The sequence below is a fragment of the Salvelinus fontinalis genome, chromosome 15, assembly GCF_029448725.1.
Source record: "Salvelinus fontinalis isolate EN_2023a chromosome 15, ASM2944872v1, whole genome shotgun sequence".
Taxonomy (NCBI): Eukaryota; Metazoa; Chordata; class Actinopteri; order Salmoniformes; family Salmonidae; genus Salvelinus; species Salvelinus fontinalis.
In genome coordinates, this window is record NC_074679.1 from 27,277,911 (window position 1) to 27,296,472 (window position 18,562).

An 18,562-nucleotide genomic window follows, 5' to 3' on the forward strand; every position below is an offset into this window, starting at 1 on the left:
ATTAATCATCTCATTCCAAACAGACCCTTGACTCCATCTCATAAACAGTCGTTATCAGTACATGAACAGAGTAGCGCAATGAACCAATGGACATAAATGATGGTCAAGGGAATTTCCTGCATGTGGGTCAGTATAAATGCATTACGTTGTTGCATGTGAGCATCGTGCAACTCTTAAGTAAGGTGTCTGTTGGGGTGTATATGTTTGACTCACCCAGTAGTGCTGTGGATGGGCCCTGTGTCAGAGTGGACAGCACTGACAGGCCGCTGGGTCACAGCTCCAGTCCCATGACCATGCCGCACTGCTGGGGTCAGGGTGATGGCCCCTCTGCTCAGCACCCTGTTAGTCAGGTTCAGGTTGGTCAACTGCAGGGGCAAGAGAAAACACAATGACAATGCATCAGAAACGCAACTGTGTTCATCATTGGCACGCTAACTGCTAAATCATGAGAATTTATGGTGAAAAATGTCTGCAATCATCTCTGCAGAGAAAAATGGTTAAACCTGAACTGTCAATACATGGTCTTATTGAGGAAGCAAGCAAATAGTGATATTAAACAAGTATAATCTGCTTGCGTTACTTGTCTTCCCACTATGGTACTGCAGACACCAGGGCTTTCGATTTCTTCTTATTGGACTGGCGGCCACCCTTTGTGCTGCAGCAGCAGTCTCATTTCTCTCCCTCCCCAGCTGTGTGAAATGTACACAGTGCATCTCGGAGCTAGTCTCCAGTCTCCCCTCCGCAGCCAGGTGGTCCCCCCTCCCCGTAACTCCCCACCTCCCTGAGGAACTCTCATTACTCACCAGCCAAATCAGTTTACCACCATAACAGCACAATTAGCAGTGAGGTGCTACAGTATCCCTCCCCATTACTACAGTACATGCTACAGCATCATCTGACTGCATGGGGCTGCTGCACTCTCCCTACATACTGTACGGTCTATATTGCCCTGGGAGTTTGGTTGGAAATGTGCAGAACCAAACAGAGAGGCTCATTAAAAGCAGTGGACTGGGGGGAAAAAGACAGGAGAAAATCACAAATTAAAATGTAGAATCTGTTTCCTGATGAGTTCAGTTAAGAGTGAGTGGTGGGTGGCGCAGTGGTCTAGGGCACTGCATCGCAGCGCTAGCTGAGACTCTGGGTTCGCGCCCAGGCTCTGTCGCAGCCGGCCGCGACCGGGAGGTCCGTGGGACGACGCACAATTGGCCTAGCGTCGTCCGGGTTAGGGAGGGTTTGGCCGGTAGGGATATCCTTGTCTCATCAGGCACCAGCGACTCCTGTGGCGTGCCGGGAGCAGTGCGCGCTAACCAAGGTAGCCAGGTGCATGGTGTTTCCTCCGACACATTGGTGCGGCTGGCTTCCCGGGTTGGAGGCGCGCTGTGTTAAGAAGCAGTGCGGCTTGGTTGGGTTTCGGAGGACGCATGGCTTTCAACCTTCGTCTCTCCCGAGCCCGTAGTAATTACTAGTAGTAAGATAGTAATTACTAACAATTGGATACCACAATATTGGGGAAAAAGGGGGTAAATTTTAAAAAATTTAAAAATATTTAAAAAATAAAAAAGAGTGACAGTTGATATTAAAAAATATATATTCTCATGCATGATTATTAGATTCTGCAAAGCGGGAAAACGTACAGTTCTTTTTAGAAATGACAGCCCAGCTAACAAATGTTCCCACAATTTTAGAGAACGGTCCCTTAACTCTACGGACCCCCCCCTCCCGGATCCGGGATCATCCTCATCAAAAAAGCTGACTAGCATAGCCTAGCGCCACAGGGATATCATATAATATAATTTCATGAAATCACAAGTCCAATACAGCAAATGAAAGATAAACATCTTGTGAATCCAGCCATCATTTCCAAATTTTTAAAATGTTTTACAGCGAAAACACAATATATATTTATATTAGCTCACCACAATAGCCAAACACACAACGCCATTTTTTCACCGCTAACATAGCTTTCACAAAACCCACAAATAGAGATAAAATGAATAACTAACCTTTGAACAACTTCATCAGATGACAGTCTTATAACATCATGTTATACAATACATTTATGTTTTGTTCGAAAATGTGCATATTTATAGCTACAAATCCTGGTTTTACATTGTGAATACGTCGCCATAATGCACCAAATTGTCCGGAGAAATTTTGGACAGTCACGTAATCTAACCAAAAAACTCATCATAAACTTTACTAAAAAATACATGTTGTACAGCAAATGAAAGATACACTGGTTCTTAATGCAACCGCTGTGTTAGATTTTTTTTTTTTAAAACAACTTTAGTACAGAATGCAATATTGTGAGACAGCGCCCACCAATTCTCCGCCTTGTTGGAGCCAACATATACCACAAAAACACAAAATAACATCATAAATATTCTCTTACCTTTGATGATCTTCCATCAGAATGTAGTGCAAGGAGTCCTAGTTCCATAATAAATCGTTGTTTTGTTTTAGAATGTCCATTTCTCTGTTGAATTAGCAACTTTGGCTAGCATTGTGGAGTGCACATGTCCAAGAACTCGTGGCGCATGGAATGAAAAATTCCAAAATTCACAAACGTCGAATAAACTGGTCAAACTCGGTTGAAAATCCATCTTTATGATGTTTTTCTCATATGTATCCAATAAAGTCCGAGCCGGAGCATTTCGTCGTGTATACCTAACGCATTTCAGAAGACAATGTGGGGTTCCCTGGTGCGCAGCTGAATACTGCCAATAGGGCAGACCTGTCCCTCCAAAAGCTCTCATTCGGTCTCACATCAAGCTAGACACCCCATTCAACATTCAACATTCTACTGCCTGTTGACATCTAGTGGAAGGCGTTTGAAGTGCATACAGATCCATAAATATAAGGCAATTGAATAGGCAAGCCCTGACACAGAGCCCCACTTTCAGAATTTTCACTTCCTGTTTGGAAGTTTGCTGCCAAATGAGTTCTGTTTTACTCACAGATATAATGCGAACAGTTTTAGAAACTTCAGAGTGTTTTCTATCCAATACTAATAATAATAATATGCATATTGTATGATCTAGAACAGAGTACGAGGCCGTTTAATTTGGGCACGATTTTTTCCCAAAGTGAAAACAGCGCCCCCTATTTCCAAGAGGTTATTATTAAGACATTAGCAGTGGTGCAAAAAGTACTCAATTGTCATACTTGAGTTAAAGTAAAAAGACACCTTAATAGAAAATGACTCAAGTAAAAGTGAAAGTCACCCAGTAAAAGACTACTTGAGTAAAAGTATTTGGTTTTAAATATACTTAAGTATCAAAAGTAAATTGAATTGCTAAAATGTACTTAAGTATCTAAAGTAATTTCAAATTCCTTATATTAAGCAAAACAGACAGCACGATTTTCTTGTTTTTAAAATGTATAGATAACCAGGGCCACACTCCAACATAATTTTAAAATAAAGCATTTTTGTTTAGTGAGTCCGCCAGATCAGAGACAGTAGAGATGACCAAGGATGTTCTCTTGACAAGTGTGTGAATTGGACCATGTTCCTGTCAAAATGTAGTACTTTTGGGTGTCAGGGAAAATGTATTGAGTAAAAAGTACATTATTTTCTTTAGGAATGTAGTGAAGTAAAAGTTCCATAAATATCAATAGTAAAGTTAAGTACAGATACCCCAAAAAACAAATTAAGTAGTACTTTAAAGTATTTTTACTTAGGTCCTTTACAACACTGCTCATTAGGCCATTAATTATTGTGTTCATAGGGATGTTCCCGTAAATGTTCCCATGATGTGCAAGGAATGTTTCCAGGAGACCATTCCCTTAATTAAGCAATACGGCACAAGAGGCAGTGTTGCATCATGAATGCAGTCACAGGTAAATGGCATTGTTCGGCCCGACGCGATAGCAGAGGCCAATAAAGCACGGCTTGGAACGCTGCTCATCCAATCAGTATCCAGGATCCAAACAACCAGTTTAAAATGTCAAATAAAACTTACCCAGAATGGGGTTACCATGTTCTCAGAACTTAAGATATTAATGTTCTAGACATGTTTCATGGGAACGTTGCAAGAACATTTATGTGCCCCCCACCTCCCACCCCAAAAATGGTACCATTCATAGCCCTTTGTCCAGTTTTCTGAGGGTTATTCCATCATCGTCCCACAAAACATACACCGAACATGGTTGTCATGTTCTCAGAACAAAATATATGAATATTTTAGACATGTTTCATGGGAACGTTACAAAAACATTTGTGCCCCCCCCCCCCCCCCAAAATGGTGCTATTCATAGCTCTTTGTTGGCAAGGTTAGGGAATACTCACACAGTGCTTTTAACATAGTGTTTTGGGTTAATTTTTGTTTTACAGGGACAGTGCACATTAATCAACGTTTCAGTAAAAGTGCCGGTTTTAACCAGCCGGCTAATTTTCAACCGCAGTCCCTGGGCAGGTTATTGCACTTTTCAACTTACATATTTGACACACATGATTACATTGTGCATGTTCATGTATACAGTAATTGTTATTCAACATGTCTTCACTTGTAATTTGAACTCACAACCTCTTGGTTCATGGTACAGCGATCTTTAAAAAATATATTGTTTTTGTCTGTGCTACAGTAGACCATATCGGTCCACTAATACAGGACAAGTAAAGACCCATTGCTTTTGTGAGAGAACAATTTTTAAAAAATTGTAGAGGGGTTCAGCAGCAACTCAACACCCCTACTTCCTGCGGCTATGCCAATAGAACACAGAAGGTTATATTTAATGGCAGCCTCTCTAATGCAAATTCGGTTGAATGTGGTGTACCGCAGGGCAGTCAGCTTGGACCATTATTGTTTTCTGTGTTTAATAATGACCTTAAACTGACCTTGAATAAATCCTGTCTGTGCATGTACACTGACAACTCAACAGTATAAACGTTGGCTGCAACAGTAAAATAAATAACTGACACCCTTAACATAGAATTCCGGTCAGTTTTAGAATGGGTAACCGTCCATGATAAGGCGTTGCTCTGCTTTCTTAAAATCTCAGTCAACCAGACATGTCCTACAGGCCCTAGTTTTGTTGCACCTGGACTACTGTCCAGTTGTGTGGTCAGGTGCGGCAAAAAAAAAAAAAAAACATAGGCAAATTGCAGTTGGTCCAAAACAGAGCAGCACATAATGCACTTAGAGTTACATGGAGGGCGAATGTCAATGAAATTCGTGTCAATCTCTCCTGCCTCAAAATTGAGGATCGAATGACTGCATCACTATTGTTTTTTGTGTGGTGTGTAGAAAGTACCCAACGGTCTGTTTCACACAAGACATGCAAACAGATGTCTCTTCACAGTCCCTAGGTCCAGAACAGAGGCTGGGAAACACACAGTATTAAATAGAGCTATATAAATGGAACTATTTGCCACCCCATGTAACTCAAGCTAGCAATAAAAACAGAGTCAAAAATCTGATAAAAAGAACACCTTACTCTGGGACTGTGGAGAGACAGACATTTTTATGCATTTTGTATGTGATACGTGCTTGGGATACGACTGTGATATATGGTTGTCTCAGCTTGGCTATCTTAAGATGAATCCCCTCTGTGGGTCGCTCTGGATGGGAGCGTCTGCTGAATGGCTAAATCGTAATGTAAATGTAAATGTAGTGCTATTTATATTTATGAAAATTATGTATTTTATTTGTTGTGTCGTTTCCTGTTTGGACCCCAGGATGAGTAGCTGCTGCCTCGGCAGAAGTTAATTGGGAATCCTAATAAATACTAAATACTGGCCCAATAAGCATATGCCCCAGAGACACCCCTTATTGAGACAGTGGTTAGGCCATTTGTTATTGGTGCTGGTGGCCTGGGTTCAAGACACGCTAGAGGAGTCACCCTACGGTCACATTCTTAGCACTATACACTCACTGGATAGTTTATTAGGTACACCACCCCGTTCACAAAAATGGATACTATACTCTCACATGTTTAGCAATATACACTATTATTCAGACCCCTTCCTTTTTCCACATTTTGTTACATTACAGCCTCATTCTAAAATGTTCCTCATCAATCTACACACAATATCCCATAATGATCAAAAATACATAAGTATTCAGACCGTTTGCTATGAGACTTGAAATTGAACTCAGGTGCATCCTGTTTGGAGTCCACCTGTGGTAAATTCAATTCATTGGACAGAATTTGGAAAGGCACACACCTGACTATATAAAGGTCCAACAGTTGACAGTGCATGTCAGAGCAAAAACCAAGCCTTGAGGTCGAAAGAATTGTCCGTAGAGCTTCAAATCAAAAGAATTAGGCGTCACACACTTACTTACAGGTCCTTTTCCAACAATGCAGAATTAAAGATTAATTTAAAAAAAATAGTGATAGTGAATAATTAATAAAAACATGGCTATACAGTGCATTCGGAAAGTATTCAGACCCCTTGACGTTTTCCACATTTTGTTACGTTACAACCTTACTCTAAATTAAATAAATGTTTTTCCTCATCAATACACACAAAGTGAAAACAGGTTGAGAAATGTTGGCACATTTACTACAAATAAAAAACAGAAATACCTTATTTACATAAGTATTCAGACCCTAATTTGAGCTCAGGTGCATCCTATTTCCATTGATCGTCCTTGATTGGAGTCCACCTGTGGTAAATTCAATTGATTGGACATGATTTGGAAAGGCACACACACCAGTCTATATAAAAAGGTCCCACGGTTGACAGTGCATGTCAGAGCAAAAATCAAGCCATGAGGTCAAAGGAATCGTCTGTAAAGCTCCAAGACAGGATTGTGTCGAGGCACAGATCTGGGAAGGGTACCAAAAAATGTCTGCAGCATTGAAGGTCTCCACGAACACACACTCCATCCTACATAAATGGAAGAAGTTTGGAACCACCAAGACTCTTCCTCGAGCTGGCCGCCAAGCCAAACTGAGAATCGGCGGAGAAGAGCCTTGGTCAGGGAGGTGACCAAGAACCCGATGGTCACTGACAGAGCTCTAGAGTTAAAAGAACCTTCCAGAAGAACAACCATCTCTGCAGCACTCCACCAATCCGGCCTTTATGGTAGAGTGGCCAGACGGACGCCACTCCTCAGTAAAAATGCACATGACAGCCTGCTTGGAGTTTGCCAAAAGGCACCTAAAAGGACTCTCGGACTATGAGAAACAAGATTCTCTGGTCTGATGAAACCTAAATGGAACTCTGGCACCATCCTGCTGTGGGGCTGTTTTTCAGTGGCAGGGACTGGTAGACTAGTCAGGATCGAGGGAAGGATGAACGGAGCAAAGCACAGAGAGATCCTTGATGAAAACCTGCTCCAGAGTGCTCAGGACCTCAGAGTGGGGTGAAGTTTCACCTTCCAACAAAACAACGACCCGAAGCACACAGCCAAGACAACGCAGGAGTGGCTTCGTGACAAGTTTCTGAATGTCTTTGAGTGGCCCAGCCAGAGCCTGGACTTGAACGTCTCAGGAGAGACCTGAAAATAGCTGTGCAGCAATGCACCCCATCCAACCTGACAGAGCTTGAGAGGATTTGCAGAGAAGAATGTGAGAAACTCCCCAAATACAGGTGTGCCAAGCTTGTAGCGTCATACCCAAGAAGACTTGAGGCTGTAATTGCTGCCAAAGGTGCTTCAACAAAGCACTGAGCAAAGGGTCTGAATACTTATGTAAATGTGATATTTCCGGGGGTGTTTTTATACATTTGCTAAAACTTGCTTTGTCATTATGGGGGGTATCGTGTGTAGATTGAGGATAGCTGAGCATCTGAGAAGTCTCTATCTAGAATTCTACTAAAACCCATCTTCCAATGAGAAACTTATTTTAATTAGATCAGATAGGTGTGTTGTAACTGTTGCCAAATGATGACATTAGCATATATTGCAAGAATGTGAGTAGGGTGACTCTCCTAGCGGGTTTCGAACCCAGACCAACATCACCAATGACAAACACCCTAACCAGTGTCCTAATAAGGGATATCTCTAGGGCATGTGCTTATTGGGACAGTATAGTTAAGCCCTGTCCAGAACAAACCCTAACCCCTTCTTCCCTAAGCATTTGTGTAGATCTGAAACAACTTGATAGCTGTAGGCAAAAGGGTGAATACACTTTGAAGTAAATCTCAGCTCGAACATTAATGTTGTATATTCTGAGAACATTGTAACCATGTCCTAGATAATATTAAACAGAACTTAAGGGAATGTCCTCTCAAATTTAACACCAGAATACGCAAAAAAAAAGGTTCTCAGAAGGTTTTTGCTAACATAATAGAATGTTCCCCTAACTAAAGGAACTGGAAACTCAAACATTAGGGGAACGTTACAAAAAGAAGGTTCTCTCTCCCTAGAATTGTTAGCTGGGAGGGCTGTTTATTTTCTCTGCGCTTTAAAAGCCAAGTTCTGGGCAGGTGAACGAATTGTTTGGCTAGTAGTCATGCCAGAGAAAGGGAAATGTCAAACATTCCTAAACGACAGGTGTTTAAATTAATGCAAGAGCTGACAGAACACAGCCAGGTCGGGGAGCTTTTCAGGGCCCAATACAGAGTTTATTTTCATTCCTCAAGGATTTGGAAGGAATCTATAATACACTGTCAACAGAGCTCAATGGTGAAGGTTCTTCAACCATGCTGACCTAGAAGTGCTGGGATGCCAGTTATCTTCACTAAATCCATAATTACATTTGAATGTAAGTTTGAATCCATGAAATCGGAAATTCCAACATTTCACAATCAACCGTGAGTAACTTACAGTTCCCCAAAAGGAACTCCCCATGTTGTTCATCAGGACTAAGGTGTTTCTCAACTCCAGGCTACCTTCATATGTACATTCCTATCATTACTGCATCCAACTAGGATTACACTTGACGTGTGTCTGCTGCTGCCTTCCTGGGTGGGACTGGGAGAGGGAGGAAATTACTTTAATTTACAATTCAGTTTTGGGTGGATATGTTTGATATACCCGAAACATAAGAGATATGACATTAATATTATCACGTTTCACCACAATGGAAGTAAAGAACACACGTCTCCAAACCAAATTGTAATTACTTAAATACTATATCATGTTGAATCATGTCGGGGTGTACATCTCTGAAACTGGAAACACCTATCTCCCTCACTAGCTTTAAGCACCAGCTGTCAGAGCAGCTCATTGATTACTGCACCTGTACATAACCCATCTACAATTTAGCCCAAACAACTACCTCTTTACCTACTGTACTTATTTATTAATTTATTTTGCTCCTTTGCACCCCATTATTTCTGTCTCTACTTTGCACTTTCTTCCAATGCAAACCACCCATTCCAGTGTTTTTTTTTTTTTTTTTTTTTAAATTTTTTTTTAGTTTTTTTTTTACTTGCTGTGTTGTACTCACTTCGCCTCCATGGCCTTTTTATATTTTTATTTATTTATACATATATCTGTTTGCCTTCACCTCCCTTATCTCACCTCACTTGCTCACATTGTATATAGACTTGTTTTTTTTCACTGTATTATTGACTATATGTTTGTTTTTACTCCATGTGTAACTATGTGTTGTTGTATGTGTCGAACTGCTTTGCTTTATCTTGGCCAGGTCGCAATTGTAAATGAGAACGTGTTCTCAATTTGCCTACCTGGTTAAATAAAGGTTAAATAAAATAAAATAAATAAATAAAAAGTACATGGACCTGTCTAAAACAGAATGTTATGAAAGTGTAATCATGTTTCACGCCATCAAGGTACAAGTTACATAGAGGGAGGACTGACAATCCAGCACATATTTATTTGATTACACATGATAAGAAATACTTACATTTACCCCATTCAAAATTATTACATTGTGAAACTAGTTAAGGTTATTCCCAAAAGATGAGGCCTGGCATGTGAAAAGGAGTAATTGCTGAATCTTCAAAGTTCAATCAGTGGAACAAACCAGCAACGTTTCAGTTACTGGCCCAACCTCTTAACCATTAGGCTACCACCCTGCCCACACTAACACCACTATGACAAAGGGTGGGAGGAACATGGTGTTGCTTCTCTATACAGAACACTCTATTATAAGTGATTTAATGACTTCTAATCTGAGTTGAGAGAAAGGCCAAGTATATTCAGACCCTTTAAGTGCAAACCATTAAACTATTTTGCACTGCAAAATAAGCTTTTGCCATTACCAGGATTAACTATGCATGAGAATTACAGAAAACATCTTTCAGAGGAATAGAATACTGTACAGAGAAGAGGAAGCCATAAAACTGCAGTCTGTGTGGTCTAGTGCCATCACAAAAAACTCCCAGGGAGGGAGAGCGAGAGAGAGAGGGAGGGAGCGAGGTAGAATGGGAGGCTTGTGGGCTTACCCACTGAGAACGACAACCCCTCAGGGAAGAGAGGAAACAGAGAGGTGGTGGAGGAAGCAAAGCCCTTGCTCCCCCACTCGGTGCCAATTTGCCACATTCTTCCATTTATAAGCATCAATTACCACAAAAAAGTGACTGCCTGTTAAATATCAACAGAAAGCACTCCCTGTGGTGCATCTGATAATGAGACCTCACACAGAGCCTCAGCTCACCGCCCCACTGCTCAGATCAGCCAGCTCCAGCCCACAGGCTGTAGGCTCCAGGAACCCTCTCTGCCTGCTGGATGAGCGAGCAGCACTGAGCTCTGAGCCATCACTCCCCATGGGGTCACAGAGAGGTTTACACACTAACAACACAGCGGAATATTGAAACACGCACAGTAAGACCACTGTGCAAGACAGATCACTTTACAGTACAGTGTATCATACAATTGTAGTAGTTCTGTTTCCTGACGTGATCACTCTACCTGTGCATCAGATGACTGTATCTAGTTGTTGAGCAGGAAAGAAGGTAAAGGGGTTGGATCGGGTGACAGGAGACTCACGTGTTGTGTTAGGAGACTGATGTGGCTGGAGCTATTGTACTGGCGGGCAGCCTGCTTCTCTGCCAGTTTCTGCAGGGCTGAGACTATGGCTTGTTGGTTGGACTGTGCCTGAGCAGGCAGTGAGTCCAGGTCCTTAAAGACCCCATTTGGATCTGGTCTGGGCCGGCTGGAGGCAGTCCTTCTGATTGCTGAAGCAAAGAGAAACATGAAATGAATGACGGGGTGTAGGGATCCAGAGGTACATGGAAAAACATATATATATAAAAAGAATGTGGATTCTGCATTACATACCTACAGTAGAAAAGAGGAGGATATCTTCTTTCCAATGATGTCAACTTTATTTCTCAACTTCTAATAATGAGCAAATTATACGCATATCTGACATAGGCTTTTAAAAAGCACCCGCGAATAGGCTACCAGTGCGGCAAGTTGCCGCTGGTAACCTTTCTTGACTTAGTCATACATTTTTGTCATACATATATATTTTACCCTTATTTTATATTATTGTATAATCAGCTACTCATAGTGAAAATGTGTTTGGGTTACTTTTCTAGCTAATAGGCTATGTTAGAGTTTACACAAAATAATGAAAAACTACCAACCAAATCTATTCATTTTAAAAAGTTGATTACTTTTCCTTGCCATAATGAGTCACCTGATAAGGAATTAGAATTTTTTGCTAACGTATGATGGGGATCCATGGGTCGCCAGCTTGCCCGGGAGGGGGTCCCTGGGCAAGAAGAGGTGGAAGACCACCGGCTTAGGCCATAGAAAGACTGGGAGCTGAGAACACACCAAACATCTATCAGGATGATATCCATCAAGGGTTTACCTTGACCTGCAGAGGTGGGCCTGGAGAGCTTCTGGCTGTAGATGTGGATGGCACCAGGCATGGAGGACGAGGCTGCAGCCGCAGAGGAGGTGGAGGTAAAGGACTGGACCTGCCTTAGGACCTGGGAGACTGGTGGTGCTGAGACTGTGGTGGGACCAGGGCGGGCAGCTGCCCATATTACCCGAGGGGGCTGGGGGACAAGGGTCGAGGCTGAGGAGAACACAGAGGCCTGGGGCTGTGGAGGGGTTTCTAGCTGGCGAGGGGAGTGGAGGCGAAAGTGGGACTGGTCGTAGGATGGGGGCTGAGATGGGGGTGGTGGGGGGCAGTGCAGGGGCAGAGACTGGGGTGGGTTCTGGGGGTGAGAGTAGTGCTGCAGGTGGATGTGGCCACAGTCTATGGCAGCTGGAAAGCTGGAGGAGTGCTGGGAGGCCTGGACATTGGGTTGTTTACTACTTCTGAGGGCTGCAACTGGTTGCTCTACGGTGGGTTGGTCAGCAGTGGGTTGGACTACACTGGCCTGGTCTGTGCTGTTTCTGACTTCAGACGTTGAGGACTCAGAGGCGCTGGAGCCCTCTTTTGCCACGAGCAAAGCTGTTCAGAGCACAAAATAAGCCAGATCCCTGTTATCATCCAGCCGGCCATTCCATGGCTCTGACACACGTGGGTTAATAATTAGAAGCTGACCTGTACTTGACTTTGTATGACTCGGCCTTTTTTCCCTTAATGTGACTTTTCAAAATCAAAACAGCAAAATTCCCAAATACATTAAAGGATTTGTCAACAAAGGATGAAATAAAATGTGTACTAATTGTAGAAATATGTGGAATCTGTGGCACACCGGAATACAAAAGTCCCTACTGAACAGATGTAATTCATCTGACAATTTCTACTCACTTTTCTGGTTCTCTGTGGTAGCTGGCTCTCTTGAACCTAGGCTGTTGCTATTGTCAGGAATAGTGCTCCGACATTTGGTTCCCAAAAAGACACTGGCTGATTTGTTTTTGTGTGTGTAGAATGTCAGGACCTCCTCCAGATCACTTTCACTGGAAGAGAAGAGAGCAGTGTGAACATTCTCCATGATACCTAGAGTAAGACCAGTGTTAAGTAGCAGAATGAAAAAGTCAGGAGCGAGTAGGTGCCAGCTCACTTACCTTGCCTCAGCTATAAACTCCTGAAACACGCTGGGGTTGATACAATGTTCCTGGTCTTTGATCTTCTCCACTTTCTTCACCATATGCTCTGTCTCCTGTGAGGAAAGAGACAAGTCAGAGACCAAGTACACTGGCCTGTCTGAGCAAGTAAGTATTAACAGTCATTTGTTGCTTCCTCATAAAATGAACAACTCAACCAATTTTAATTTATTTTTTTTACCCCTTTTTCTCAGCAATTTCAGGGTATACAATTGGTAGTTACAGTCTTGTCTCACAGCTGCAACTCCCGTACGTACTCGGGAGAGGCAAAGGTCGAGAGCCGTGTGTCCTCCAAAACACAACCCAACCAAGCCGCACTGCTTCTTGATACAATGCCCACTTAACCCGGAAGCCAGCCGCATCAACGCGTCAGAGGAAACACCGTACACATGGCGACCGTGTCAGCATGCACTGAGCCCGGCCTGCCGCAGGAGTTGCTATTGCGCGATGGGACTCGAACCCAGAATCTCTAGAGGCACAGCTAGCACTGCGCCACCCGGGAGGCCCTCAAACCAAACATTTCTAATTGGATAAGAACTTAAAGGAAAAACGAAACTAATAATGAAAATAAATGGAGACTCCCTGACTAGTGTAATAACTATAAACAGGTCCTAGAACAGTAGCAGACACTAGAGGCTGAGGAGTCTCTTGCTGTGTGGCTGGCAGTGGACACCTTGTTGTAGCAGTGGATGAACTCTCCTAGCTGGTGGGACAGGATGCGTCGGCGATCCTGGAGGGGGAGCTGGCGACTGGGCAGGACCATCCTCATGTCCTGCTGAAGGTTACTGGCAGCACGCTTCAGGAAGCGGATCACCAGCTCCTGGAGATGAGACCTGATGTCACTGCACTTCATCATCATTACACTCACTTTTACGTTGTGTTATTATTTCATTTATTGCAACAACAAAAAAATTGATGGACTTTTCATGATGGACACATGTTCAAGTTTATTTTCTCCAGAGGCTTTCTGATAAAATCACCTTTGACGCAGTCACGTACTCACGCGATTTTCCTCTCTATGTGGCCACAAACACCTCAGCACATTATGACCCAAGTGGCTCTGATGAGTAGCATAATGCAGATAAACATAACACAAGGGTCCAGGTTCCCTTTTCCATACAGTCATTCCCCGGGGCAATGGTATCAGACAGTTGTATTACCATTTGCTCATTGTCCTTCTCTGGCCAGGCGGAGTTTGCGATAGTCCTGCTCTCTGCGAGTAGCCTCATCTGCACCCGAAGGAGATAGGAGGAGAAGGCCATTCGAGCCTGGACCTTACTGCAGAACAGCGGGAGAGAGAGGCTTGATTTAGGAGGACATGAGAGGCTGAGGAGAGGAAACTAAGGAGGAAGAGAAAAAATATGGCAGAGACAGGAAGAGGAAAGAACATTTTGTAAAGATAAAAAAAATTGCAAAGATAAGCACGGTTAAAAAAGACACATGCGATGGAGAGAATGACAGTAGAGAAAGGAATTGCCCACGCAGGAACACACACGCCGCAACACAGATCATATCTCCAACTTTGTCATTCCCTGACAGTAAATAATGAATAATCTCCACCCGGTCTCCAGATAATTTAAATGGGAACAAATGTTTACTGCCTTTCAGGAATCTCAGATACATGTGTTACAACAGCAAGCACAAGCACTGACGCATATTCTGTTTGTTATTTTAGGCATCATGCAAGAGACAAAACAAATACAGGTATGTATCATTTTGAGTGTTGGAGTGTTGGAGCACAGTGTGATTTGTCCTCTCGGCCAGCACCAAGAGTGAATAATTGTTTTCATGGCCCAAATTAACCTGAAAAGGGCACTGCCAGTACAATGTAGTGGAAAAATGTTTTGGAAAAAGCTGTCAAACACAAACAATGATATACTGTACTATAATTTCCCAGGTCCCTTCACAGTCCTGGCAAGCTCAGAGGAATTTCGACAAACGTAGACTTGTTATTGTAATTCCCCCTCAAATTACAATTTCAGACACACTTAAAAAAAAATCTATAGGAGACTGGAGCCTTTGTTGCCGTTTAGACAGAAGTATGTAATATTCATTAATGTTATTGTAAAAACAGGTCTAAATATTTTTGCACGCGTATTACAAAATGAAGGATGGTGGGGAGCCTTTCAAGTCCTTCCAAATGAAAACAAAGAAAGGACAGTTTGACTACTACAATTAACAGTCCAATCACAGGGAGTGTCTCTACATTGAATTCAAGGCTGACACCCAGGATTCGCTTCCTTAGTGTTTTCTCTATGTTGTGAATTTGGTACACATGGAAGAGACTGATCACAACATGCTGGGGTAAGAAAAGAGACCCAGATTTTCTCCTTTGCTTTTTTGGCCCGTGCTCTGGGAGCCTCATATTTCTCCTTCTGCTGCTGAGAGAAGCAAAGAGAGAGCTGGTGGGATGGATGAAAAGGGAGAGGAGAATTCGGAGAGGGCTGCCAACAGGAGCAGAAGCCTGCGGTGTGCACTGACCTGAGGTCCCACCCCTGCTGGAGGATGTGGAGCAGGTTGACTTTGGGTTTGGTAATGGCGGTGGTGCATCGGGACGGTTCTGCTGAGGACAGGGCCTCATTGTGGAACCGCTTCAGTGAGGTGGGCACACTGTCAGTCTGCACCACTAACGAACCCAGAGCTTTCTTATCCTTCTCCTCTTCCTCCTGAACCCTCTCCTCCCCCTCTTCAACATCCTCCTCGTCACTGGTCCCAGTAGGGGAGGCCTTGCGACCCCTCGCTTAAGTACAAAGCATTACAGAAAAAAAGTCAAACCTCACAATGTCAATTACATCATTGTGTTTTACTGGATCAAATGCAGACACACTTCAACACTTTGCAAAGAGAACTTATGGTAGTTGTTATATAAACTCTCACTGTCATATTTGGCCATATTCATTCTGGTAGTGGGGAGTTCTTCATAGAAAGTAAAGGAATGAACGCGTCTGATTGTCTCCCCCTTGGCTTGGCCAGACAGGCCGTGGTCTGGGTCTGAGACTAGACAGAGTGTTGCTATGCTGTGTCAGCTGGAAGAGGACAGACTCCCTGAGGCCTACCTGCTCTTTTCCTCCCCATGGCGGAGTGCTCTGCCAGGTGGCGCAGCCTCCGCCTCCGCGCCTCCAGCGACAACAGCTTCCTCTCGTACTGGATCACGTGACACGCATGGAACACATCCACCTGCAGCTGCACATTACCATTCAGCTTCCTGATGGGGGACGAGAGGAACGGCTTTTATATGATTCCTTAACCACAGATTTCCATTCAGTATGATAAAACTGAGGGATCAGTTCGACTCATACAGCCTGCATTGCGATATTTCTGCTATAGCATTCAAGTGTTGCTTTATTCCCAATGTCAAATAATACATCAGAATGATTTAAGGCACTGTAATAATATACAGGTACATTAGACATTGCTAAGACAAGTGTGGCTGAATAAGTCCCTGAGAAGATAACTGTATCAGATTATCATTTTCCGAGATATTGTGGTAAGATATGGAAAGTTGGAAGACATGAAAGTGGTCAGATGACGCAGATGCTATGCTACAAGACAGTTTTGCAAGCACAAACTGGAATATGTTCCAGGATTCATCCAATGGCATTGAGGAGTATACCACCTCAGTCACCGGCTTCATCAATAAGTGCATCGACGACGTCATCCCCATAGTGACCGTACGTACATATCACAACCAGAAGCCATGGATTACAGGCAATATCTGCACCAAGCTAAAGGCTAGAACTGCCGCTTTCAAAGAGCGGGAAATCCCGCTATGCTCTCAGACGAATGACCAAACAGGCAAAGCGTCAATACAGGACTGAAGATTGAATCCTACTACATCAGCTCGGACACTCGTCAGATGTGGTAGGGCTTGCAAACTATTACGGACTACAAAGGGAAATCCAGCCGCGAGCTGCCCAGTGACGCGAGCCTACCAGATGAGCTAAATGCCTTTTATTCTCGCGTCAAGGTAAGCAACACTGAAGCATGCATGAGAGCACGAGCTGTTCCAGACGACTGTGTGATCACACTCTCCGTAGCTGATGTGAGCAAGACCTTTAAATAAGTCAACATTCACAAGGCCGCAGCCCAGACAGATTACCAGGACGTGTATTCAGAGCATGGGCTGACCAACTGGCAAGTGTTTCTTCACTGACATTTTCAACCTCTCCTTGACCGAGTCTGTAATACCTACATGTTTTAAGCAGACCACCATTGTCCTTGTGCCCAAGAAAGGGAAGGTAACCTGCCTAAACTACTACCGCCCCGTAGCACTCATGTCGGTAGCCATGAAGTGCATTGAAAGGCTGGTCATAGCTAACACCATCATCTCAGAAACCCTAGACCCACTCCAATTCGTATACCGCCCCAACAGATCCACAGATGACGCAATCTCAATCGCACTCCACAATGCCTTTCCCACATGGACAAAAGGAACACCTATGTGAGAATGCTGTTCATTGATACATTTAGCTCAGCGTTCAACACCATAGTGCCCTCAAAGCGCATCACTAAGCTAAGGACCCTGGGACTAAACAAATCCCTCTGCAACCGGATCCTGGACTTCCTGACAGGCCGCCCCCAGGTGGTGATCCTCAACACGAGGGCCCCTCAGGGGTGCGTGCTTAGTCCCCTCTGTACTCCCTGTTCACCCACGAATGCACAGCCAAGCACGACTCCAACACTATCATTACGTTTGCTAACGAAACAACAATGGTAGGCCTGATCACCGACAACGATGAAACAGCTTATAGGGAGGAGGTCAGAAACCTAGCAGTGTGGTGCCAGGACAACCTCTCCTTCAGCATGCACAAGACAAAGGAGCTGATAGTGGACTACAGGAAAAGGAGGGCCGAACACACCCCCATTCACATAGACAGGACTGCAGTGGAGCAGGTCGAGAGTTAAGTTCCTTGGTGTCCACATCACCAACAAACTATCATGGTCCAAACACACCAAGACAGTCGTGAAGAGGGCACGACAATGCCTTTTCTCCCTCAGGAGACTGAAAAGATTTGGCATATGTCCTCAGATACTCAAAACGTTCTACAGCTGCACCATCGAGAGCACCCTGGCCGGTTGCATCACTGCCTGGTATGGCAACTGCTCAGCATCCGACCGTAAGGCGCTACAGGCGCTAGTGCATACGGCCTAGTAAATCACTGGGACCAAGCTTCCTGCCATCCAGCACCTATATACTAGCCGGTGTCAAAGACTCCAGTCACCAAAGTCATAGACTGTTCTCTCTGCTACCGCACGGCAAGCAGTACCGGAGCGCCAAGTCTAGGTCCAAAAGGCTCCTTAACAGCTTCTATCCCCAAGTCATAAGACTGCTGAACAATTAATCAAATGGCCACCTGAACTATTTACATTGACCCCCCTCTCCATCTGTTTTTACACTGCTGCTACTCGCTGTTTATTATCTATACATAGTCACTTTACCCCCTACCTACATTTAAAAATTACCTTGACTAACCTGTACCCCCGCACATTGACTCGGTACCGTCCCCTCCGTATATAGCTTTGTTATTGTTATTTTATTGTGTTACTTTTAATTCGATTTTTTACTTTAGTTTATTTTGTAAATATTTTCTTAACTCTATTTCTTGAACTGCATTGTTGGTTTAAGGGCTTGTAAGTAAGCATTTCATGGTAAGGTCTACTACACCTGTTGTATTCGGCGCATGTGACAAATA

At 43.6% G+C, this 18,562-nt stretch overlaps 1 protein-coding gene across 5 annotated transcripts in view; it reads right to left on the minus strand.

Moving 5' to 3' along the window:
- ttll5 (tubulin tyrosine ligase-like family, member 5) overlaps positions 1–18,562 on the minus strand; it is a 99,092-nt gene that overhangs the window by 47,248 nt on the left and 33,282 nt on the right. For all 5 annotated transcript variants that reach the window (XM_055863152.1, XM_055863154.1, XM_055863151.1 and 2 more), the window contains 9 exons: positions 15,926–16,074; positions 15,351–15,609; positions 14,030–14,147; positions 13,543–13,689; positions 12,831–12,925; positions 12,574–12,722; positions 11,680–12,270; positions 10,848–11,035; positions 214–365 (listed from right to left, as the gene is read on the minus strand). In XM_055863152.1, coding sequence (XP_055719127.1) covers positions 214–365; positions 10,848–11,035; positions 11,680–12,270; positions 12,574–12,722; positions 12,831–12,925; positions 13,543–13,689; positions 14,030–14,147; positions 15,351–15,609; positions 15,926–16,074 — 1,848 coding nt within the window. The remainder of the gene's footprint in view (positions 1–213; positions 366–10,847; positions 11,036–11,679; positions 12,271–12,573; positions 12,723–12,830; positions 12,926–13,542; positions 13,690–14,029; positions 14,148–15,350; positions 15,610–15,925; positions 16,075–18,562) is intronic.